Source organism: Desmodus rotundus, chromosome X, assembly GCF_022682495.2.
Source record: "Desmodus rotundus isolate HL8 chromosome X, HLdesRot8A.1, whole genome shotgun sequence".
In the NCBI taxonomy this organism is placed as follows: Eukaryota; Metazoa; Chordata; class Mammalia; order Chiroptera; family Phyllostomidae; genus Desmodus; species Desmodus rotundus.
In genome coordinates, this window is record NC_071400.1 from 42,810,870 (window position 1) to 42,835,405 (window position 24,536).

The 24,536-nt window shown below is 39.6% G+C and overlaps 1 protein-coding gene across 1 annotated transcript in view; it reads left to right on the top strand.

Moving 5' to 3' along the window:
- The window catches only part of IL1RAPL2 (interleukin 1 receptor accessory protein like 2), a 1,002,993-nt gene that overhangs the window by 421,856 nt on the left and 556,601 nt on the right, over positions 1 to 24,536 (top strand). The window contains exon 3 of the mRNA XM_045188489.3: positions 16,596 to 16,869. Within this exon, the coding sequence (XP_045044424.2) occupies positions 16,596 to 16,869 (274 nt within the window). The remainder of the gene's footprint in view (positions 1 to 16,595; positions 16,870 to 24,536) is intronic.

Here is a 24,536-nt window from a genome sequence, read left to right on the forward strand (position 1 = left end):
AAAATATGAGATTTAAAATAAAAAATAGTGAAATAATAGAAACAAACTTAAAGAAAAAGACAAAATGTAAAAAAAAAACTATGGAAGAGAAAAAAATAACACAAATAATGAAGAAAATCATGGTGGAATTTGTCTCAGCAGAGTCTAGTGTTTGCCACTGTCTTCTTTTTCTGGATCCACCACTGGTGATGTCAGATGGTGTCCTAATCTAGCCCTAGGCAGACTGTTCGATACTACAATTGATCCACAGTCTGTGGCTGTCTCCTTCAGGTTTGGCTGGTCCCCACTGTTTTGCCCTGCCAGCTTTCCATCAGCACGAGGCTCAGGACTGGTTCATCTAATGGTCAAGAGCACTGCCAGTACCATGTCCACCAACCTCCAGAGGGGGCCTCTGGTGCAATTTGAAGGGTGGAATCCCTGGGTCACTCCCAGGTGTTGCTGCTTAATCTTCAGGGATGATGGTGGGTATGTTTCCCTTCCCTGCCACCACAGGTCTTGTTCTGTCCCAGTTTATTTTCAATAATGTATAGTTTCTGGTGAATTAACTGTCTGTTTCCTGTGAGGGGCCAATCCTGCTTGGCATTGATGACAGCTCTGTATAAAGGCTGAGGCTTCGTGGAGCCCTGAACACCCCTTGTTGCACCTGTCTCTAATCTCTCTGCTCTGCTGGTTTCAATGTATCAGGGCCTGAGTAACCAGTGTAGTTCATAGTGTCTGATAGAAGTTCAGAAAGGGCCCTTTCAGAGCTTCTGCTTCTTTCCCCTGCAGATATGCACCCAGCAGGGGGCTCCTGAGCCTGGCCTCACTGATCTGCAGAGCCTTCAGTCCTGCAGGTGGGGGGTGGGCATACTACCTGTGATTGGACCTGCCTGGCTGCAAGGAATCTGAGGCAGTTAACTCCTGGCCATCTAGTCCCCAACCTGCCACTTTCACAGGAGACTCCATCTTGAACTATCCACTCTGTACTGTCCCCTGCTTTCCAGCTGTGCTGGATTGGATCCTATAGTCCCTTTAGTAACAATTTTGGTTCTTCCTGTGCAGCTGGACTCCGTAGGACAAAACTGTACTTTCACTTTGGTTTCTTTTTTGGCAGAACTGCTGCTGTACATGCATGGAAGCACAGGGTCCCTGCCGAGTCTTGCCTCAGCTCCTCTTTTAAAACAGTGTATATATATTAAAGACCTCAAGAAATATTTATGTGTCTATGTAGGTGAAAGAAAAGAAATACTTTTTCATTTGAGTTATTCTAGTGTTTTCAGATAAAGAAAATAACCTTTAAATATTTGCTATCAGAGCATTAACCTTTCACCTCTTTGCCTTAATATTTACTTAAATTCCAATTAAATCTGCATGTTAGCAAAGACAAAGGGTAAGATGTGACACTTTGGAGTGGAGACTGAAGCTTGTATATGTGATATTACTGGTCTCTTCTCAAACTACCATTTTATTGTTCTTCTGGGAATCCATCCAGTTAAATTACAGCTGCTGATATATTGTGGACTGCTGATCTGAATTCTGGCTTTGACCAAGTAAAGGGCTAGTTTCTTTAGGTTGTATTTCACCTCCCAATTTATCTGTCCTGTCACCTAAATTTAGCATTTAGAATATACTTCTCCACATTTTCAGAAATTTAAATTATTTCCCAGTGATGCATACCATGTCCATGAAGAGTTGTGTGTGACAGTTTTGAAGTAAAATATTGGAGCTCTCCACCTCCTTTTTTTTTTTTTTTTAAATATATTTATTGATTATGCTATTACAGTTGTCCCATTTCCCCCCCCCACTCCACTCCATCCTGCCCACCCCCCTCCCTCCCACATTCCCCCCCTATAGTTCATGTCCATAGGTCATACTTATAAGTTCTTTGGCTTCTACATTTCCTACACTATTTTTACCCTCCCCCTGTCTATTTTCCACCTATCATCTATGCTACTTATTCTCTGTACCTTTCCCCCTCTCTCCCCCTCCCACTCCCTTAATGACAACCCTCATGTTCTAGTTGTTTGCCTAGTTTGCTCTCGTTTTTGTTTTATGTGTGGTCGTTAATAACTGTGAGTTTGCTGTCATTTTTACTGTTCCAATTTTTGATCTTCTTTTTCTTAGGTAACTCCCTTTAACATTTCATATAATAAGGGCTTGGTGATGATGAGCTTCTTTAACTTGACCTTATCTGAGAAGCACTTTATCTTCCCTTCCATTCTAAGTGATAGCTTTGCTGGATGCAGTAATCTTGGATGTAGGTCCTTGCGTTTAATCTTGGGTAATGTAATTATGATGTGCCTTGGTGTGTTCCTCCTTGGGTCCAGCTTCTTTGGGACTCTCTGAGCTTCCTGGACTTCCTGGAAGTCTATTTCCTTTGCCAGATTAGGGAAGTTCTCCTTCATTATTTGTTCAAATAAGTTTTCAATTTTTTGTTCTTCCTCTTCTCCTTCTGGCACCCCTATAATTCGGATGTGGGAACGTTTCAAGGCGTCCGGGAGGTTCCTAAGCCTCTCCTCATTTTTCCAAGTTCTTGTTTCTTCATTCTTTTCTGTTTGGATGTTTGTTTCTTCCTTCTGGTCCACACCACTGATTTGAGTCCCAGTTTCCTTCTCATCACTATTGGTTCCCTGTACATTTTCCTTTGTTTCTCTTAGCATAGGCTTCATTTTTTCATCTGTTTTTCGAATAGATTCAACCAAGTCTGTGAGCATATTGATAACCAGTGCTTTGAACTGTGCATCCGATAGGTTGGCTATCTCTTCGTCGCTTAGTTGTATTTTTTCTGGAGCTTTGAAGTGTTCTGTCATTTGGGCTATTTTTTTTTTTTTTTTTTTGTCTTGGCGCTTCTGTTACTTTAAGGGGCGGAGCCTTAGGTGTTCACCAGGGCGGGGTAACGCTGGTCGCTGAGCTGTGGCGCTGTAGGAGGGGGAGGGGCCGAGTGGGAGCAATGGCGCCTGCCTCACTCTCCTCCGGATTTCAATCCTTCACTCCGCTACCCACAATCAAACTGGGCCACTCTGGTGCTGGTTCCCGAGTAAGTGGGCCTGTGCACACTCCAGGCCCCTGTGGGTCTCTCCAACAACCTCTTCTGTGAGGCTGGGAGTCTCTCCTGCTGCTGTCCCAACCCCCAGGGGCGCTTTCAATCAGAGGTTTGAGGCTTTATTTCCCGGAGCTGGAGCCCTGGGTTGCACGGTCTGCTTCGTTGCCCGCCGTTCGTCAGGTTTATCTGTGGGCGAATTTGGTGCCACGGGGTGCTACCCGCTGCTCTGCCTGCCCCACTCTCCGCCACTCTGAGTCCGGCCCTCTCGGTTTATCTGCGCAGATGTGGGGCCGCAGGGTCTGCTAGTGCTCGGACTGCCTGCGCCATTTGTCCCACACTCCGCCAGTCTCAGTCCCGCCACAGCCACGCGAGTCCTCTCCACCCCGGTGCCCGTCTCCGCCCCTCCTACCAGTCTGGATGAATGGTTATTTTCTATTTCCTTGGTGTTGGTCCCCCTTGCTGTTCGATTCTCTGTCAGTTCTGGTTGTGCGAGGAGGTGCAGTGTGTCTACCTACGCCGCCATCTTGGTTCTCTCTCCACCTCCTTTTTAAATAAATTAGATCAGTACCTTCTATGGATTTGACTTTGGGATAGGTTGTAAGGTGAAGTGTTTCCCAGAAAACTGAGTTTTCTCCAGGTTTTATCCCCCATACTGTGCATTTTACCATATGGCAGACTGATCACCTTCTTGAAAGCAAAAGATGGGTGCCCTCTCCTGGATCTTAAGAGATGTCAAATATCTAGTTCTTTAAGATTCTTCCCCCTACTAGCAGGAATGAGGTTATGTGCAGAGCTGAAACTGTGATCTAAATTGAGGAGTCTTGAATAAGTTATCAATCCAATTCCATGCCTTTTTATATGGGTTTCAACAAGCATCAGCTGTAATTGGTAGAACAGCCCGACCTATTAATTCATAGATAAAATGATTCAATTAAAGTGAAATATAAATATTGAACATGATGTAAAGTCAAAATAGGCTCATCGCAGAATTTATGTGCAAATAAATTTACTTAATAAAAATTATCCAGTACATACAGACTCCATATGCTATCCTGGTAATGCTATACCTAATTAAGTCAGAGAGTCATGCCATGCTGGCCTTTTCCATCTGCTTTGTGATCTATTAAGGTACCCAGTTCAAACAGAATAACAATTGACCTCAAAATGATACATTCGCCTACTTCCCATTAATAGGCTGTTGGTTGTGCATACTTTGTCTTCATTTCTACTGGGCTATGAGTGATTTCTCCTTAAATCATGTAAAAGGAAACATCTAGTTTTCTTTTTTATTGTTGTTCAATTACATTTGTCCCAATTTTTTTCCCCATTACTCTCCCCCTGCCTTATCCACCCTCACTTCCCATATTCAATCCTCAACACCGGTTGTCTTCGCCCATGTGTCCTTTATAGTTGTTCCTGAAAATCTTTCCCCTTTTCTCCCCCATTATCCCTTCCCATCTACCCTCTGGTTACTGTCAGTTTGTTCTTAATTTCAATGTCTCTTGTTGTATCTTGCTTGCTTGTTTGTTTTGTTGATTAGGTTCCACTTAAAGGTGAGATCATATGATATTTGTCTTTCACTACCTGGCTTATTTCACTTAGCATAATGCTCTCCAGTTCCATCCACGCTGTCTTGAAGAGTAGGAGATCCTTCTTTCTTTCTGTTGTGTAGTATCCCATTGTGTAAATGTACCACAGGTTTGTTTGTTTGTTTGTTTGTTTGTTTTTTACTCGACTCATTTACTGATGGGCACTTAGGATGGTTCCAGCACTTGGCTATTGTAAATAATGCTGCTATGAACACTGAGGTGCACAGATTCTTTTTGAGTTAGTGTTTCAGGATTCTTAGGATATAACCCCAGCAGTGGAATTGCCAAGTTCAAAAGGCAGTTCCATTTTTAGTTTTCTGAGGAAATTCCTAAGGATATGAGGGCAATCTCGCTGAAACATGTGTCACACCATTGATCACCAGGGTTGGTTTGGCTGATCTGCCTGGCTAGGTGAGTATCCCCTTCCTCCCTCACCCATCCATGTGCATCTGTACAGAAGCTACATGCTTGGCCAAAGAGAATAAACTTCCCAACTAGAAGGTAGGACCAGTTTTCCATCAAGAGTATATGAGTAGCTGTGCTCCCCTGCTAGAACATCCAAACAAGCTCTAGTTTTCTATTAACTGGGTTTATTTAAACCACCATTTTATTTTCTGAGTAAATTATTATTTTTTAAATTTTCATAAGTGCTACAGGTTGGGAAAAATAGGTTTACAGTTGTTTGTATGTAAAATAATATAATAGTTAATATAAATTAAAGTGGCATTAGAAAGAGACAGTGATTAAGAACAACAAAATAGAGAACCAAGATGGCGGCATAGGTAGACACACTGCGCCTCCTCGCACAACCAAAACTGACAGAAAATCGAAAGGCAAGGGGGACCGACACCAAGGAAATACAAAATAAACATTCTTCCAGACCGGTAGGAGGGGCGGAGATGGGCAATGGGGTGGAGAGGACTCACGATGCTGTGGCGGGACTGAGACTGGAGGAGTGTGGGACAAACGGGGCAGACAGTCCCAGCACTAGCAGACCCTGAAACCCTACATTTGCGCAGATAAATAGAGAGGGCCGGACTCAGAGTGGTGGAGAGCGGGGCAGGCAGAGCAGTGGGTAGCACCCTGCGGCCCCACATTCGCACACAGATAAACCAGGCAAACGGCGGGGATCAAAGCAGACCAAGTAACCCAGGGCTTCAGCTCCAGGAAATAAAGCCTCAAACCTCTGATTGAAAGCGCCCGTGGGGGTTGGGGCGGCAGCAGGAGAGACTCCCAGCCTCACGGGAGAGTTCGTTGGAGAGACCCACAGGGGCCTAGAGTGTGCACAAGCCCACCCACTCGGGAACCAGCACCAGAGGGGCCCAGTTTGATTGTGGGTAGCGGAGTGAAAGACTGAAATCCAGAAGAGAGTGAGGTGGGCACCATTGCTCCCTCTCGGCCCTTCCCCCACGTACAGTGTCACAGTGCAGCGACCAGCCTTACCACGCCCCGGTGAACACCTAAGGCTCCGCCCCTTAAAGTAACAGATGCACCAAGACAAAAAAAAAAAAAAAAAAAAAAAAAAGGCCCAAATGACAGATAACTTCAAAGCTACAGAAAAAATACAACTAAGCGACGAAGAGATAGCCAACCTATCGGATGCACAGTTCAAAGCACTGGTTATCAAGATGCTCACAGAATTGGTTGAATCTGTTCGAAAAGTAGATGAAAAAATGAAGCCTATGCTAAGAGAAACAAAGGAAAATGTACAGGGAACCAATAGTGATGCGAAGGAAACTGGGACTCAAATCAACGGTGTGGACCAGAAGGAAGAAAGAAACATCCAACCAGAAAAGAATGAAGAAACAAGAACTCGGAAAAATGAGAAGAGGCTTAGGAACCTCCAGGACATCTCGAAACGTTCCAACATCCGAATTATAGGGGTACCAGAAGGAGAAGAGGAAGAACAAAAAATTGAAAACTTATTTGAACAAATAATGAAGGAGAACTTCCCTAATCTGGCAAAGGAAATAGACTTCTGGGAAGTCCAGGAAGCTCAGAGAGTCCCAAAGAAGCTGGACCCAAGGAGGAACACTCCAAGGCACATCATCATTACATTACCCAAGATTAAACGCAAGGACCTACGTCCAAGATTACTGTATCCAGCAAAGCTATCATTTAGAATGGAAGGGAGGATAAAGTGCTTCTCAGATAAGGTCAAGTTAAAGAAGCTCATCATCACCAAGCCCTTATTATATGAAATGTTAAAGGGAGTTACCTAAGAAAAAGAAGATCAAAAATAGGAACAGTAAAAATGACAGCAAACTCACAGTTATTAATGACCACACCTAAAACAAAAACAAGAGCAAACTAGGCAAACAACTAGAACATGAGGGTTGTCAATAGGGGAGTGGGAGGGGGAGAGGGGGGTAAAGGTACAGAGAATAAGTAGCATAGATGATAGGTGGAAAATAGACAGGGGGAGGGTAAAAATAGTGTAGGAAATGTAGAAGCCAAAGAACTTATATGTATGACCCGTGGACATGAACTATAGGGGGGGAATGTGGGAGGGAGTGGGTGGGCAGGATGGAGTTGAGTGAACGGGGGGAAATGGGACAACTGTAATAGCATAATCAATAAATATATTTTAAAAAACAAAACAAAACAAAAAACCTACCCTGAAATAAACATCATTGTACATCAAAAAAAAAAAAAACAAAAAACAAACAAACAAAAAAAATAGACAGAACCCATCTCTTCTTTTTTCTAGTATTTGTTATCTGATCAAGGTAAGGTAGTTAACACTTGGAGCATCAAAATGCTGTGTGTATGTAATTGACAGGAAAGACATGTAAGTGAGGAACCAATATTTATACTACTAATTGATTTCATTTATTTGGCTTCCTTTGTGCATGTGTCACTGTCATCCTTGCCAATACCTTAATGTTATTGTTTCCAATAACACTCAGAAAAGTCATTTTACAGGCAGGGAATCTGGAACACGGATGTGTCAGGTGTAAAGGCTCTCATCCTCAGAGACTTTTAATTTGACTAAAAGAAACTCCATGGAATCATGCAGCTGAAGATCCAGCTTTTATGCTTCTGTTTGTATACAAGTTATCTTGTGATAACCTATTTAATTTCTGGTCCCTATAGCATTGCTTAACAGTACATGCATTTTTTTTATTATAATTGTTCAGTTACATTTATCCCACCATTCTCCTGGCTGCTTTCCCCTGCCCTGCCAGCACAGTCAATTCCAGTACATGCATTTTTAAAAATTGGAACTGCACAAAGGGAAAATTGGTAACCCTCAGAACCAGGATAACCTTTAGAAGATTATGTGTTTGCCTTGTTTTGAACAAACTATATTATTTGTAACAAGAGGATTTTCTGTAGTCAAACTCTCTACTCCTTGGAGGGGATTATTTTTTTTAATTTTTAATTTTAATTTTGTATTGTTCTCCAATTACAGTTGTGTGCCTTTTTTCTCCATCCCTCCACCCCACCCCAGCCGAACCCCATCCCTCCCTCACCTCCACCCTCCCCCTTCATTTTCTCCATGTGTCCTTTATAGTAGATCCTGTAATACCCTGTCCTCGATGTCTCATACCCACTCCCCTCTGACCATTGTTAGATTGTTCTTAACTTCAATGTCTCTGGTTGTATTTTGTTTCCTTTTTTCTTCCATTTATTATGTTGCAGTTAAAGGTGAGATCATATGGTATTTGTCCCTCATATCTGGCTTTTTTCACTTAGCATAATGCTCTCCAGTTCCATCCATGGTGTTGCAAAGGGTATAAGCTCCTTCTTTCTCTCTGCTGCATAGAATTCTATTGTGCAAATATACCATAGTTTTTGGATCCACTCATTTGCTGATGGGCACTTAGGTTGCTTCCAGTACTTGGATATTGTAAATTGTGCTGCTATGAACATTGGGGTGCACAGGTTCTTTTGGATTGGTGTTCTTAGGGTTTCAGGGTTCTTAGGGTATAATCCCAGAGCAGAATTGCTGGGTCAAAGGGCAGTTCCATTTTTAGTTTTTGGAGGAAATTCCATACTGTTTTCCACAATGGCCTCACCAGTCTGCATTCCCACCAACAGTGCACTAGGGATCCCTTTTCTCCGAATCCTCTCCCACATTTGTTTGTGGATTTGTTTATGTTGACCACTCTAACTGGTGTGAGATCATACCTCATTGTGGTTTTAATTTGCATCTCTCTCAAGGCTAGTGATGCTGAGCATCTTTCCGTATGTCTCTGGGCCCTCTGTATGTCTTCCTTGGAGAAATGTCTGTTGAAGTCATTTGCCCATTTTTGAATTGGGTTGTTTGTCTTCCTGGAGTGGAATCGTGTGAGTTCTTTATATATTTTGGAGATCAGGCCCTTGTCTGAGGTTTCATTGGCAAATATGTTTTCCCATACTGTTGGTTCTCTTTGTAATTTGGTGCTGTTTTCTTTAGCCATGCAGAAGCTTTTTATTTTGATGAGGTCCCATTTGTTTCTTCTTTCCTTTATGTCCCTTGCTTTATGAGACATGTCTGTGAGAATGTTGCTGCATGGAATTTCAGAGATTTTTCTGCCAATGTTTTCCTCAAGGACTTTTATGGTGTTATGACTTATATTTAAGTCTTTTATCCATCTTGAGTTTATTTTCGTGTATGGCGTAAGTTAGTGATCGAGTTTCATTTTTTTGCACGTCGCTGTCCACATGTAAAAACACCATCTGTTGAAGAGGCTCTTTTTGCTCCATTTTACGCTCCTGCCGCCTTTGTCAAATATTAATTGACCGTAAAGACTGGGGTTTATTTCTGGGCTCTCTGTTCTGTTCCATTGGTCTATGTGCCTGTTTTCATGCCAGTACCAGGCTGTTTTGATTACAGTGGCCTTGTAATACAGTTTGATATCAGGTATTGTGATCCCTCCTGCTTTGTTCTTCTTTCTCAAAATTGCTGCAGCTATTCGGGGTCATTTATGGTTCCATATAAATTTCTGAAATGTTTGTTCTATATCTGTGAAATATGTCATGGTACTCTAATAGGGATTGCTTTGAATCTATAAATTGCTTTGGGTAGTATGGCCATTTTGATGATGTTAATTCTTCCAATCCATGAGCATGGTACATGCTTCCATTTGTTTGTGTCTTCCTTAATTTCTTTCTTCAATGTTGTGTAGTTTTCTGAGTACAGGCCTTTTACCTCCTTGGTTAGGTTTATTCCTAGGTACATTATTTTTCTTGTTACTATATCAAATGGGATTTTTTTTCCTAATTTCTGTTTCTGCTTTTTTATTGTTGGTACACAGGAATGCCTTTGATTTCTGAGTATTGACTTTGTATCCAGCTGTTTTGCCAAATTGATTTATTAGGTCGCATAGGATTTTGGTGGAGTCTATAGTATTTTCCATGTACATTATCATGTCATCTGCAAACAGTGACAGTTTCATTTCCTCCTTTCCAATTCGGATGCCTTTTATTGCTTTTTCTTGTCTGATTGCTGTGGCTAGGACTTCCAATACTATGTTGAATAGGAGTGGTGAGAGAGGGCATCCTTGTCTTGTTCCTGATCTTAGTGGGAAACCTCTAAGTTTTTGTCCATTGAGTATGATATTGGCTGAAGGTCTCTCATATATGGCCTTTATTATGTTGAGGAATGCTCCCTCTATTCCCACTTTGCTGAGGGTTTTTTTTATCAGAAATGGGTGCTGTATCTTATCAAATGCTGTTTCCCCATCTATTGATGTGATCATGTGATTTTTGTCTTTGCTGTTGTTGATGTGATGTATTATGTTTATTGATTTGTAAATATTGTACCATCCTTGCATCCCTGGGATGAATCCGACTTGGTCATGGTGGATGATCTTTTTAATGTATTGCTGGATGCATGTTGCCAAGATTTTGTTGAGAATTTTAGTGTCTATGTTCATCAGCTAGATTGGCCTGAAGTTTTCTTTCTTTGTTGTGTCTTTATCTGTTTTTGGGAATAGTATCATGCTGGCTTCATAAAAAGAGTTTGGGAGTCTTCCATCAGTTTGGATTTTTTCGAATAGTCTGTGAAGGATAGGGGTTCGCTCTTCCTTAAATGCTTTGTAGAATTCTCCTGTGAAACTATCTGGACCAGGGCTTTTGTGTGTTGGGAGTTTTTTGATGACTGCTTCAATTTCATCTTCTGTAGTTGGTCTGTTCACGTTTTCTGCTTCTTCTTCATTCAGTTTTGGAAGATTATATTTTTGTAGAAATGTGTCCATTTCACCTTGGTTTTCAAATTTCTTGGCATACAGTTCTTCGTAGTAATTTCTTACAATTCTTTGTAGTTCTGTGGTATCAGTTGTAATCTCTCCTCTTTCATTTCTCATTGTGTTTATTTGGATCCTCTCTCTTTTTTCTTGATGAGCCTACTTAAAGGCTTGTCGATTTTTTTTAACTTTTCATAGAACCTGCTCCTGGATTCATTGATCCTTAGAATTGTGCTATTAGTCTCTATGTCATTTAACTCTGCTCTGATCTTGGTTATTTCCTTCCTTCTACTTGATCGGGGCTGTCTTTGTTGATGTTCCTCCACTTCTTGTAGGCATAGGGTTATCTTGTTTGCTTGAAATGTGTCTATCTTTTCAAGATAGGCCCGTATTGCTATGAACTTCCCTCTCAGGACTGCCTTTGCTGTGTCCCATCAGTTTGGGTTGTTGTGTGTTCGTTTTCATTTGTTTCCAGAAAGTTTTTGATTTCTTCCCTAATCTCATTATTCACCCATTAATTGTTTAATAGCATGCTATTCAGTCTCCATGATTTTGAGTGTTTGGTTTTTTTTCCTTTGGGGTTGGTTTCTAGTTTCATCCCTTCCAGTGAGAGAAAATGCTTGATATGATTTTAATTATCTTGAATTTGTTGAGGCTTGCTTTGTGTCCTATCATGTAGTCTGTCTTTGAAAATGTTCCATGTACACATGAATAGAATGTGTATTTTGCTTATTTGGGATCAAAAGCTCTGTATATATCAGTTAAGTACATTTCCTCTAGGGTATTGTTAAGTGAGACAATATCCTTGTTGATATTCTGTTTGGAAGACCTGTCCATTTTTGATAGTGGGGTGTTAAAGTCCCCTACTATAATTGTGTTTTTGTCAATATCTTTCTTGAAGTCCTCCAAGATATTCTTTATGTATTTGGGTTCTCCTATGTTGGGTGCATATATATTTACAATGTTTATGTCTCCTTGGTGGGTTCTTCCTTTGAGTATTATGAAGTGATCTTCTGGGTCTCTCTTTATGGCCCTTCTTTGGAAGTCTATTTTGTCTGATATAAGTATTGCTACCCTTGCTTTTTTTCCTGTCGTTTGCTTGGAAACTTTATTTCCAGCCCTTCACTTTCAGTCTGTGTAAGTCTTTTGTCCTGAGATGGGACTCTTGTAGGCAGCATATGTGTGGGTCATGTTTTCTTATCCATTCAGCTATTTTATGTCTTCTGATTGGAGCATTTAATCCATTTACGTTTAAGGTTATTATCGATAGGAAGTTATTCATTGTCTTTATTCCTACCTGTGTTCCTCTGTCTGTCTCTTTTCCTTCCTTTCCTTAAAGCATTCCCTTTAGCATCTCTTGCAGAGCTGGTTTGGTGGAAGTGTATTGTTTTAGACTTCTTTTGTGTGGGAAACTCTTTACTTGTCCTTCTATCTTGATTGAGAGCCTTGCTGGGTAAAGTAGTCTTGGTTGCAGGCCTCTGTTTCTCATTACTTGGAATATTTTTTGCCATTCTCTTCTGGCTTTGAGCGTTTCCATTGAGAAGTCAGTTGCTAACCTTATTGGGGCTCCCTTGTATGTTACTTCCTTTTTCTCCCTTGCTGCCTTTAAGATCCTCTCTTTGTCTTCGAATTTTGCCATTTTAATTTTGATGTGTCTTGCAGTGGGCCTCTCTGGGTTCCTCTTGCTTGGGACTCTGTGTTGCCTGGATTTGGGTGACTTTTTCTCTCATCAGATTAGGGGAATTTTCCATCATTACTTTTTCAAACAGGTTTTCTATCCCTTGCTCTTCTTCTTCTCCTTCTGGTATTCCTATTATACGGATATTGTTACGTTTCATGTTGTCCTGCATTTCCCTTATTGCCTCTTCATTCGTTCTGAGCTTCTTTTCCTTTTCTTGCTCTTTCTTGGTGTTTTTTTCTACTTTGTCCTCGAGCTCGCTGATCCAGTCCTTTGCTTCATCAAGTCTGCTTTTCATTCCTTCTACTGTGTTCTTCAATTCAGAAATTGTATTCTTCATTTCCTCTTGGCCCTTGTTGATAGTTTCTATTTCCTTTTTCATGTTGATATAGTTTGCAGTGAGTTCATTGTAGTTTCCCTGTATTTTCTGGTAGTTCTCTGTGAGCTCAGAGAGCTCAGTGAGCTTCCTGATAACCATTGACTTGAACTCAGTATCTGATAGTTGACTTGCCTCTTTTTCAGTTAGCATTCTTTCTGAAGCTTCCTCCTTTTCTTTCATTTGGGGACTGTTTGTTTTTCTTCACATTGTTTGTGAAACTCTTCTTGTTAGCCTCTGCTTCCTAAATTGATCTATTCTGACTCCCTGGGCTTATGGTATGAACTTCTATGATATAATGCCAATGGGATTCAGTGGTGATGTCTCCTTAATCTCCTGTGCTCACTTGTCTTGAGCTGACGTTTATTGTTCTAACAGGGTCTAAGTCTGGTCTTTTCAGCACTCCAGGTTTTATTGTCTCACCTGTGGGAAAAAGAGGAAGGAGGGCAAAAAAAAAAAAAAAAAAAAGAAAAGTAGGGAAGGATGGAAAAAAGGAATAGAAAAGGAAAGGAAGGAAGGAAGAAGGAATAAAGAAAGATCAGAGGCAAAATGAGAAGGAATTTTAACAAAAATTAAAGCAAAAGAATAAATAAAAGAAGGCAGGAAGAAGGAATAAAAAAGGTAAAGGATGGAAGGAAGAAGGAATAAAAATAAGAAAGAAGTACAGAAAGGAAAAAGGAATTCAGCGGGAAAGGAGGAAAGGAAAAAAAGAAGTCTTCTGCTGGCTTTAAACCCATCAGGTTAGTTCTGCTGGGCTTCCTGTCAGTGGAACAGGAGAGGGTGATTGGAAGGATTGGTTTCACTTTTCTCCCTTCCTGAGCCACACTCTTCGCTGTTGTTCAGCCTTCAGTCCAGTTCCTCCAGGTCCTTCTATTCCCCACTAGGCCTTTAGTTCACCAGCTGTGCAGTCCTTGAGTTGCACCAATTAGGGGCAACTCACATTGCACCTTCTTGCTCTTTGCTGTCTTAGATTCTAGGGGCTCTGGGCGCTGCTATGGGTTAGTTCAGCCCCCTACTGGGTCGAGTCTTTCTGGGGAATGCAGTCTCCCCTAGCTCTGCAGGTCCCCTCTGGTGGGCATTTTGCCTTCCTCCTGGAGAGCCAGTAGGCCCTGCAGGGTTCTGTGTGCAGGGGCTATGTAGGAGTTTTTCAGAACCAGTGCTTTTGGGTGTGGTCTCCTGCAGGCAGCTGAGTCATTGATCAGTTGAGTGGCTGATCTGGACTTTGGGTCTGGTTTGGCTGCTGATCCCCTGCTTTGGGTCTGTGCAGGTGGGCAGTCAGCCACTGATCCGGTTGCGCACCCACTGGTGGTGTCAGGTTTGGGCGCCCAGTCCGCTAATCTGGTTGCGCGCCAGCCTGTCTTCAGGTGAGCCCTGGGGCTGCTTTTCTGCCTTCACAGTCCACGGGCTGTGGGGGGAGGGGTTCCAGAGGCCCTGGCTGCTGTGGAGAGTCCTCTAACTAGCTGCTGAGTGCCTCTATTTTCTTTTCCTTTTTGAGAAATCCTTCCTATTCAAGCCCCCTTGTTCAAACAAGCACCTGGCTGCTCACACAGCCCAGCCTGGCACTCACCCAAGAATTCTGCAGCAACCCTGCACCTGGGCCGGGGCTTCAGCAGCCCTGGTCCCAGCGCTGGTCCCAGGGACCTTATTGTCCTTAAGCACTCTTCTTACCGTCTGATCTTTCAATGTCCTCTATCTTTGGTCTCTGATCTTCATATATGCTGGAATACTGTTGGCTGTTTGTTCTGCTCCTCAGATCAGCTAGGTATTTCACTCGCGTTGAGGGGACCTGGACTCCGCTCCCACCTATCTCCCCGCCATCTTCATTGCTCCACCAACAGATTTTTAATCCAATCCAGTTATACCTTCCTGACTTCAATAATACACAATACAAAGTTATGGATCTCATGGCTTCTGAATTCTCTAATGAAGTTCAAATACCCTTCAGTATAAATTTAAAGTGAGTTATTTATTTTATTTTTATTTTTTCTGTAATGAATACTTCACATATTATAAGAAGATTTGGGGGAGCTTATAATAAAAGCCTATATGCAACAGGGAAGTGAAAATTGACGTCAGAAAGAAAGATTATAAAACAAAGAGTTCAGAAACCTTCTTGGACCATAGACCCTTTGATGATCTAAAAATGAGCTGTGGCCTATCTTTGAAAATGTTCCATGTGCATTTGAAAAGATTGTGTATTTTGCTTCTTTGGGATGGAGGGAAGGGGAGAAAATGCAGACAATTGTAACTGAATAAAAATTAATTAATTAATTTTAAAAAAAAGATTCAATCGTTGTTATCCCAAACCAAGGTTTCAATAAAAACACTTTGGACTAGCAAAAAAATAATAATAATAAAATAAAAAATAAAGAAAATAATAAAAATGAGCTATGGAACATCTTCCCAGAAAAGTATAACCTACCATGTAGGCACAATTTTTTACTAACAACCTTGTAGTCTATCCGGGCACCCTCTTCTCTGGGTGTTTTTGAGCCCCTGGTTAAAAAAAAGAAAAACACTTTTATATAGAAAGCAAAATTCTGAGGTAAGATAGTTATCACACTTGACCATGGCATTTAGCTCTGAGCTTTCTGTCAACTGAGGTTAAAAGAGAAACACATTGGGTAATAGAGTTCTCAACATCTAAAAAAAAGGTGAACATCAGGTCATAAATTATAAGTGAAAAATATAATTTTAAAAGGCAAATCAGGTAATATTATGGGATGTAGCATAATTTGATGAACATTTTTTGAAAATAAGCAATTGGAGGTAGACTATCTATGCTAATGTATTGACTAGCTTATTAAATTAGCCACAGTGTCTCATTCCCAACTGTTCTGGAAAAGAAGGAATTTACTGTGTATGTTGTTCTTAGATGGTAGAATTACCCACTTAATATTATTTGATTAATCCTGACATTAATATAATAGTATATTCTCAAGAGCTAAGCAGCAAGGCCTAAGGGTATAAAAAGATATAAAACCATGATTAAATATCTGCTAATAGGTCATACTATTGAACACTGACATGTAGATAATGGCAAATAATTACTTTAGGTGCCCACTCCTTCCTGCCATGCATTTACTTTCTAAAAGGCAAATAAACAACATAATTTTTTTTATGTCAGTGATAGGCAGAGGCAGTGTAGGGTAGGAGTTAAAAACACAGTCTCCTGTAATCAGAAACTGTTTTTCCATCATTTATTAGCTGTGTGACCTTGGGCAAAGTAACCGAGTCTCATCTTTCTCATCTGTAAAAGAAGAATAATAAAAGTGTCAATCCCAGGGCTACTCCTAGACTTGACAGGGGCCCTGTGGGAGTATTTGTTTTATAGAGCCCCTGTCTACAAAATCAATTTGAGTCAACTAAAATCAGGACATCAGTGTCATTCTGGCAATTCCATCTCACACTTTGCTGGTATTGGGATCTAGCCATGGAGCCCCAGGCAAACCACATAGGCATGAGTGGTGGAGTTCCTTGGTGGGTCCAGTCAAGCACAAATTGAAGGTTTCTGTACAGGATTGGAAATAGTCCAAAGGCACAGGGCTAGAGCACGGATCCTGATTACTCAGGTCCAAGGAAAACACTGGTTTACCTCACAGGACCACTGGAAAGAATGAATGAGATAATCTAAGTTAAGCACTTGACATAGTGCCTGGCTCATAGTAAGTCCTCAGTACATGTTGGCAATGATTGTTGCTCATATCATCGTCTATAATGGTCACTATATCTCATGCCTCATCTGATTTTCTTTCAGTGGATGGATGCATTGACTGGTCAGTGGATCTCAAGACATACATGGCTTTGGCAGGTGAACCAGTCCGGGTGAAATGTGCCCTTTTCTACAGTTATATTCGCACAAACTATACCATGGCTCAGAGCACTGGGCTCAGACTTATGTGGTATAAAAACAAAGGTGATTTGGAAGAGCCCATCATATTTTCAGAGGTCAGGATGAGCAAAGAGGAAGATTCAATATGGTTTCACTCAGCTGAGGCACAAGACAGTGGATTCTACACTTGTGTTTTAAGGTGAGTGCTGCATGAAAATATTGCTCTGTACCATAGCTAGTAGTCATTTGATTAGGGTTGGAGTGTGTTCAGGTGTGCCTGACCTTATACATTAGGTATATTCTTGAAAAGTTGTACTGCATGTAGAGCTTCAGTAAATTCAATTCTAATTATTTATTGTAACTACACTGCAGATTCTTAACACATTTTGATAATATAGGACTCTCACTTACTGTGTGTGCTCATGCAGTTTAAGGTGAGTGCTGTATGAAAATTCTGTGTTTCATTTCTTCCCCAACTCTACTACTGCAACAGGGCCTTATATTAACATTTTTTCTTGCATACAGCCAGTTGGCTCAATGGTCTTGATATCTGGCCATAAAAAAAACTATCACTTACGTCAAGGTCTCTCCTTGCTTGTTGATGGAAAATAGCTTCAAATGCTGCTGGGAGATCTTGTAGCCAATAAGATACTGTTGAGATTCTTCATAGAATTGCTATGTGAGTTTGAGTATATTGTTTCTAAATATTCAACATGGACCCCTGTAAACACAGTCAGTCTGAGTTCCTAGGTACTATACAAGGAACATTTCATATACAATTCCTGCTTGCAAGACGTTTACAGTCAAAAGCAAACTGTTTTATCCATAGGGATTCCACAATATGCACTTCCCCCTCTACCCCAGTGCTAACATCTAGGATCTAGGATTTCAGATAGACTGCATTAGGTATTAAAGTAGGTAGCTGAGATAACCTTTAAACCACTTTTCAGCAGTGGAATAGCTGGGTCAAAAGGGAGTTCCATTTTTAGTTTTCTGAGGAAATTCCATAGTTTTCCATACTGGCTGCACCCGTCTGCATCCCCACCAACAGTGCACTAGGGTTCCCTTTTCTCCACATCCTCTCCAACACTTGTTTGTTGATTTGTTGTGACAACATGGATAGAACTGGAGAGCATTATGCTAAGTGAAATAAGCCAGGCAGTGAGGGACAAATACCATGTGATCTCACCTTTAAATGGAACATGATTAACAAAAGAAAAAAGTGAGCAAAATATAATCAGAGACATTGAAATTAAGAACATCTAACAATAGCCAGAGGGGAGTGGGGAGGGGTCAGTGGGGGGAAGGGTTTTCAGGAACTACTATAAAGGACACAGGACAAAACCAAGGGGAAGGGTGGAAGCAAGGGAGGGAAGTGGGATTGGCTGGGATTGGGGGGAGTGGTGGGGGAAAATGCAGACAACTGTAATTGAACAATAAGAAAGTAATTAAAAAAAATAAACCACTTTTCATTTCTGCCATTTTGGGAGTCTCTGACCTTGCTCACCAGGGACCTTCACTGTATTATTTGATTTTATCTTCTTGGAAATGCAGACCCTTCCTATTTTTGTCTCCTGTCATCTTTGTCTGATGCTGACACTAGGTCATCTCTTCAGTCAAAAGCACTTGGAAGCCCCTGGTGAGGCCTCCATTGTTCAAAAAGTCAGGGGAACAAAGTGGTGTATAAGTAATCAACCTTCTTGATACTCTAAGAATCATCTCTGTATGTGTGTGGAAGGAGTGTTATGGAAGCAAATAGTGAATTTAGCCTTTGTTTGTGGTGGGCAGAAACTCCCAGATATTGACAAAACTAGAACTCATTCTGATCACACCCTTAGTAATAATAAATATTTCACCTACTTGGGCAGCTGTTGGTAAAATTGGTAAGTGGGTATAATTCAGCTTCAGTGACTAACACTATATTCTTTAGGATGCTGCTACTATTTTTTGCTTACCGACTGTCCATTCCCCACACTCATTCAATCCTGCCAATCAAAATAGATCTCTTTCTCTCTCAACTTCATTTGCCATTTTTTTTGTTTTCACAAATTTAAAATTTTATTTGCAATTAATCAACCCACCATATATAGGAGCTACAATTAAAATAAATTATTGAATTAATTATTGCTTACTTACCTTGCCCCATTTGTCTCCAGTGTTGCTATCTTTCCTCTCTTCCCTTCTCCCCTCTAATGCCATTCCCCTACTCTGAGCAATGTTAACAATCTAATGTGTATCCTCATATACATTCTTCCTACTCTTTTAGATATATGAACATATATACTTGGGAGTTTTCTCCTCAGTGTTTTACAAAAATCAAAGGAGAGTTATATATTTCTCTATTTTCTTTTATTAGTAAAAGTACATAGTGGAAGTTACCTGATAGAGTGTTCACTCATCCTTTTAAGTATATAATATTCTGTATTGCTTTATATTCTTTGATATCGCCATTTAGTCAGTCATTTTCCGTTTCCCTACTGATGTGCATATACTTTGTTTCCAGTTTCTTGCCCAGAAAAAATGCTCTAATAAAAGTCCTCATTTGTTTTTAAATAACCCTTCAAATTTTAGGAAAGTTTTATGTTTATAGAATTATTACAAAGATAGTACAGAAAGTTTCTGTATGTTCTATATCCATTTCCACTATTATCAACATCTTACATGACTCTGGAACAGTTGTTACAGTTATTGAACACATAGTGGTACATAATTATTGTCTGTTCTTTATTCAAATTTCCTCAGATTTACCACAATGTTCTTTTTCTGTTCCAGGATCTCATCTGGGATACCACATTACATTTAGTTGTCATGTCTCTGTAAACTCCTTTATTGCTGAGGCAATTTCTTAGATTATCCTTGTTTCTGATGACTTTGACAGTTGGAGTATTACTATTCAAATAGTACATAAAATGCTCCTCAATTAGGATTTGATTTTTTTTTTCATAGTTAGACTGGGGTGATTCATTTTATGAGGAAGATCACAGAGGTAGAATATCATCCTCATCACATGCTATTAAGGGTAGAGAATATCAATATGCATTATCACTGTTGATATGGACCTTGATCCCATAGCTGGAGATAGTGTTTGTCATTCTCTACCATAAATATACTTTTCTTTATTTTTCCTTTTTAATACTCTTATCTTTGGAATAAGGTAGTTACTCACAGCCCATATTTAAGGAGTGGGAAGTTATGCTCCACCTCATTAAGTGTGGAGTATCTACATAAAATTATTTGGAATTCTTCTGCATGGGATATTTGTCCCATCTCTCCCGATTACTCATTCAATCATTTGTTTTATATCAGTATTGACTCATGGATATTTATGGATGATATTAACAATCTTATGTGTATCCTCATATACACATTATGCATTTATATTATGCATTTGATTATAATCCAATGCTACTTTATTTTCTGGCTCAAATTATTCCACCTTACTCCATCGGGAGCACTTTCAGTTTGTGCATCTGTCCCTTTGACACCACGTCATCATTGTTTCTTTGTAAACATTTCCTTTTATTATACTACCATAAGAAATTCCAGGCATATTTTGTTTATTTCCTGCCCCAGTCCTAGAAACTGCCATTTTTCCAAGGAGCCCTGGTTCCTTTTAATAGAGAAAGCAAGATTTTAGTGTTAGTTTTGCTCTTTGCTATTGTGGTATGTATGCTTTAAAATGCAGATATGAGGTATTTAGTAATAATCTCCACCCATTTGAATCATAGCAAGAAAGTTTACTTTTTGTGACCAGTAAACATTTTGATGAAGTCCCATTTGTTTATTCTTCCCTTTATATCCTTTGCTCTAGGGGACATATCTGTAAAATATTGCTGTGTGGAATATATGAGATTTTCCTGGCTACATTATCCTCTAGGACTTTTATGGTATCATGACTACTATTTAATTCTTCTATCCATCTTGAGTTTATTTTGGTGTGCACTGTAAGTTGGTAGTCGAGGTTTCTTTGTGGTTTTTTTTTTTTTTTTTTTTTTTTGCCTGTAGCTGTCCAGATGTCCTAACACCATAAGAGGCTATTTTTACTCCATTATTTGCTCCTGCCCCCTCTGTTGAATATTAATTGACCACTGAGTCATTGGTGATTCTGGACTCTGTGTTCTGTTCCATTGGCCCATGTGTCTGTTCTTATACCACTACCAGACTGATTACAGCGGCCTTATAATATAGTTTGATGTTAGTGTTGTGATCTCTTCTGCTTTGTTCTTCTTTTTCAGAAATGTTGAGGCAATTCAGAGTCGTTTGTGGTTCCATATAAATTTCTGAAATGCTTGTTCTGTATCTGTGATATATGCCTTTGTTATTTTACTAAGGATTGCATTGAATCTACAAATTGCTTTGGGTACTATGGACATTTTGATGATGTTAATTCTTCCAATCCATGAACATGGTATATGATTCCATTTGTTTGTGTCTTTCTTAGTTGTTTCTTCAGTGTGCAGTTTTTGAGTACAGGTGTTTACCTCCTTGGCTATGTTTATTCTATTTTTTTTTTTTTTACTTTTTTATTGATGTTTGAATACAGTTGTCTCCATTTTCCCACCGCCACATTCTCCCACCCTACTCACACCCATTTCCCAACCTCAATCCCAACCCCACCCTTGGCTCCATCCATGGGTCCTTCTTCATGTTCACTTACATCCATTTCCCTTCTTTCCCACCTTATTCCATATCCCCTCCCCTCTGGTTACTGCCAGTTTGTTGTTGATTTCAATGTCTCTGGCTATATTTTGCTTGCCAGTTTGTTTTGTTAATTAACTTCCACTTATAGGTGAGATCATATGGTATTTGTCTTTCACTGCTTGTTTATTTCACTTAGCATAATACTTTCCACTTCCATACATGTTGTTGTGAAGGGTAGGAGCTCCTTCCTTCTTTCTGCTGCATAGTATTCAATTGTGTAAATGTACCATAATTTATTGATCCACACATTTACCGATGGGCACTATGGCTGCTTTCAGCACTTGACTATTGTCAATTGTGCTGCTATGAACATTGGGGTGTGTAGGTTCTTTTGAATTATTATTACAGGATACTCAGGGTATAAATACAGCAGTAAAATTGCTGGATCAAAAGGAAATTCCATTTGTAGTTACTTGAGGAAATTCCATACTGTTTTCCATAGTGGCTGCACCAGTTTGCATTCCCACCAACAGTGCACTAGGGTTCTCTTTCCTCCACAACCCCCCCAGCACTTATTGTTTGTTGATTTGTTTATGATGGCCATTGTGGCTGGTGTGAAGTGGTAACTTATTGTGGTTTTAATTTGCCATTCTCTGATGGCTGGTGATGCTGAGCATCCTTTCATATGTCTCTGAACCCTCTGTATATCCTCCTTGGAGAAATGTCCATTCAGGTCCTTTGCCCATTTTAAAAGCAGATTGTTTGTCTTCCTGGTATGGAGTCATCTGAGTTCTTTATATATTTGGAGAGCAAACCCTTTTCTGAGATATCATTTGCGAATATATTTCCCATACAGTTGGTACCCTTTTCATTTTGCTAATGTTTTCTTTAGCCATGCAGAAGCTTTTTATTTTGATGAAGTCCCATTTGTTCATTCTTTCCTTTATGTCCCTTGCTCTAAGGCACATATCTGTGAACAAAATTGCCGCATGGAATATCTGAGATTTTCCTGCCTATCTTCTCCTCTAGTACTTTTATGGTATCACAACTTATATTTAAGTCTTTTATCCATATTGAGTTTATTTTTGTGAATGATGTAAATTGGTAGTTGAGTTTCATTTTTTTTATGTAGCTGTCCTGATCTCCCAACACCATTTGTTGAAGAGGCTATTTTGATTACATTTCATGTTTCTGCACCCTTTGTATAATATTAATTGACCAAAGAGAGTTGGGTTTATTTGTGGGCTCTCTATTCTGTTCCATTGATTTATGTGTCTCTTCTTATGCCAGTACCAGACTGTTTTGATTACCATGGCCTTGTAATATAGTTTGATGTCAGGTATCATGATCCCACCTACTCTGTTCTTCTTTCTCAAAATTACTGCAGCTATTGGGAGTTGTTTATGGTTCCATAAAATTTTTTAAAAAAATTTATTGTTATTCAATTACAGTTGTATGCCTTTTCTCCCCATCCCTCCACCCCACCCCAGCTGAACCCACCTCCCTCCCCCACCTCCACCCTCCCCCTTGATTTTGTCCATGTGTCCTTTATACTAGTTCCTGTAATCCCCTCTCCTCACTGTCCCCTCCCCACTCCCCCCCTGACTATTGTTAGATTATTCTTAACTTCAATGTCTCTGGTTATATTTTGTTTCCTTTATTCTTCTGTTGATTAGGTTCCATATAAATTTTTGAAGTGTTTGTTCTATATCTGTGAAATATCATTGGTTTTTTAATAGGGATTGCACTGAATCCATAAATTACTTTGGGTAGTATAGACATTTTGATGATGTTAATTTTTCCAATCTATGAACATGGTATAGGCTTTCAATTATTTGTGTTTTCCAATTTCTTTCTTCAGTGTTATGTAGTTTTCTGAGTATAAGTCCTTTACCTCCTTGATTAGGTTCATTCCAAGGTATTTTTTTTCTTGTCGGTATAGCAAATGGGATTTTTTTCTTGATTTCTGTTTGTGATATTTCATTGTTAGTGTGCAAAAATGCATTTGATTTATGAATATTGACATTGTTTCCTGCTGTTTTGCCAAATTCACTTATTAGATCTAGTACTTTTTTGGTGGAATCTGTAGGGTTTTCTATGTATACTATCATGTGATCTGCAAAAAATGAGTTTTACTTCCTCCTTTCCCATTTGGGTGCATTTTATTTCTTCTTCTTGTCTGATTGAGGTGGCTAGGACTTCTAATACTATGTTGAATAGAAATAGTGAAAGCAGACATCCTTGTCTTGTTCCTGAACTTATTGGGAAAGCTCTAAGTTTTTCCCAATTGAGTATAATGTTGACTGTAGGTCTCTCATATATGACCATTATTATGTTGAGGAATGCTCCCTTTATGTCCACTTTGTTGAGTGTTTTTTATCATAAATGGATGCTGTATCATATCAAATCCTTTTTCTGCATCTACTGATATAATCTTGTGATTTTGACTTTCCTTTTCTTTATGTGGTGTATTATGTTTATTGATTTGCTAATATTGTACCATTGTTGCATCCCCGTGATGAATCCCACTTGATCATGGTGTATGATCTTTTTAATGTATTGCTGGATGCAATTTGACAATATTTTGTTGAGGATGTTAACGTCTATGTTCATCACCCAAATTGGCCTGAAGTTTTCTTTCTTTCTTGTCTCTTTATCTGGTTTTGGGATTAGGATGATGGTGGCTGCTTAAAAAGAGTAAAGGAGTGTTCTCTATTCTTGGATTTTTTTGAAAAGTGTGTGAAGTATAGGGGTTAGTTCTTAGTTAAATGTTTTGTAAAATTCTCCTGTGAAATTGTGTGGTCCAAGGCTTTTGTGTGCTTGGTGTTTTTAATTAATGATTCAACTTCATCAGCTGTTATTTGTCTTTCAAGCTTTCTCCTTGTTCTTCATTCAGTTTTGGAAGATTATATTTTTCTAGAAATTTGCTCATTTCACCTAGGTTTTCAAATTCCTTGACTTATTGTTCTTCATACTAATTTCTTACAATCCTTTTTATTTCTGTGATATCAATTGTAATCTCTCCTCTTCTATCTCTGATTGTGTTTATTTGGGTCCTGTCTTTTTTTCTTAATGAGTCTGCTTAAAGGCTTGTCGATTTTGTTTACCTTTTCAGAGAACCAATTCTTGGATTTATTGATCCTTAGAATTTTTTTTTTTAAACTCTATGTACTTTAATTCTCCTCTGATTTTGGTTATTTCATTCCTTGTACTTGCTCTGGGCTT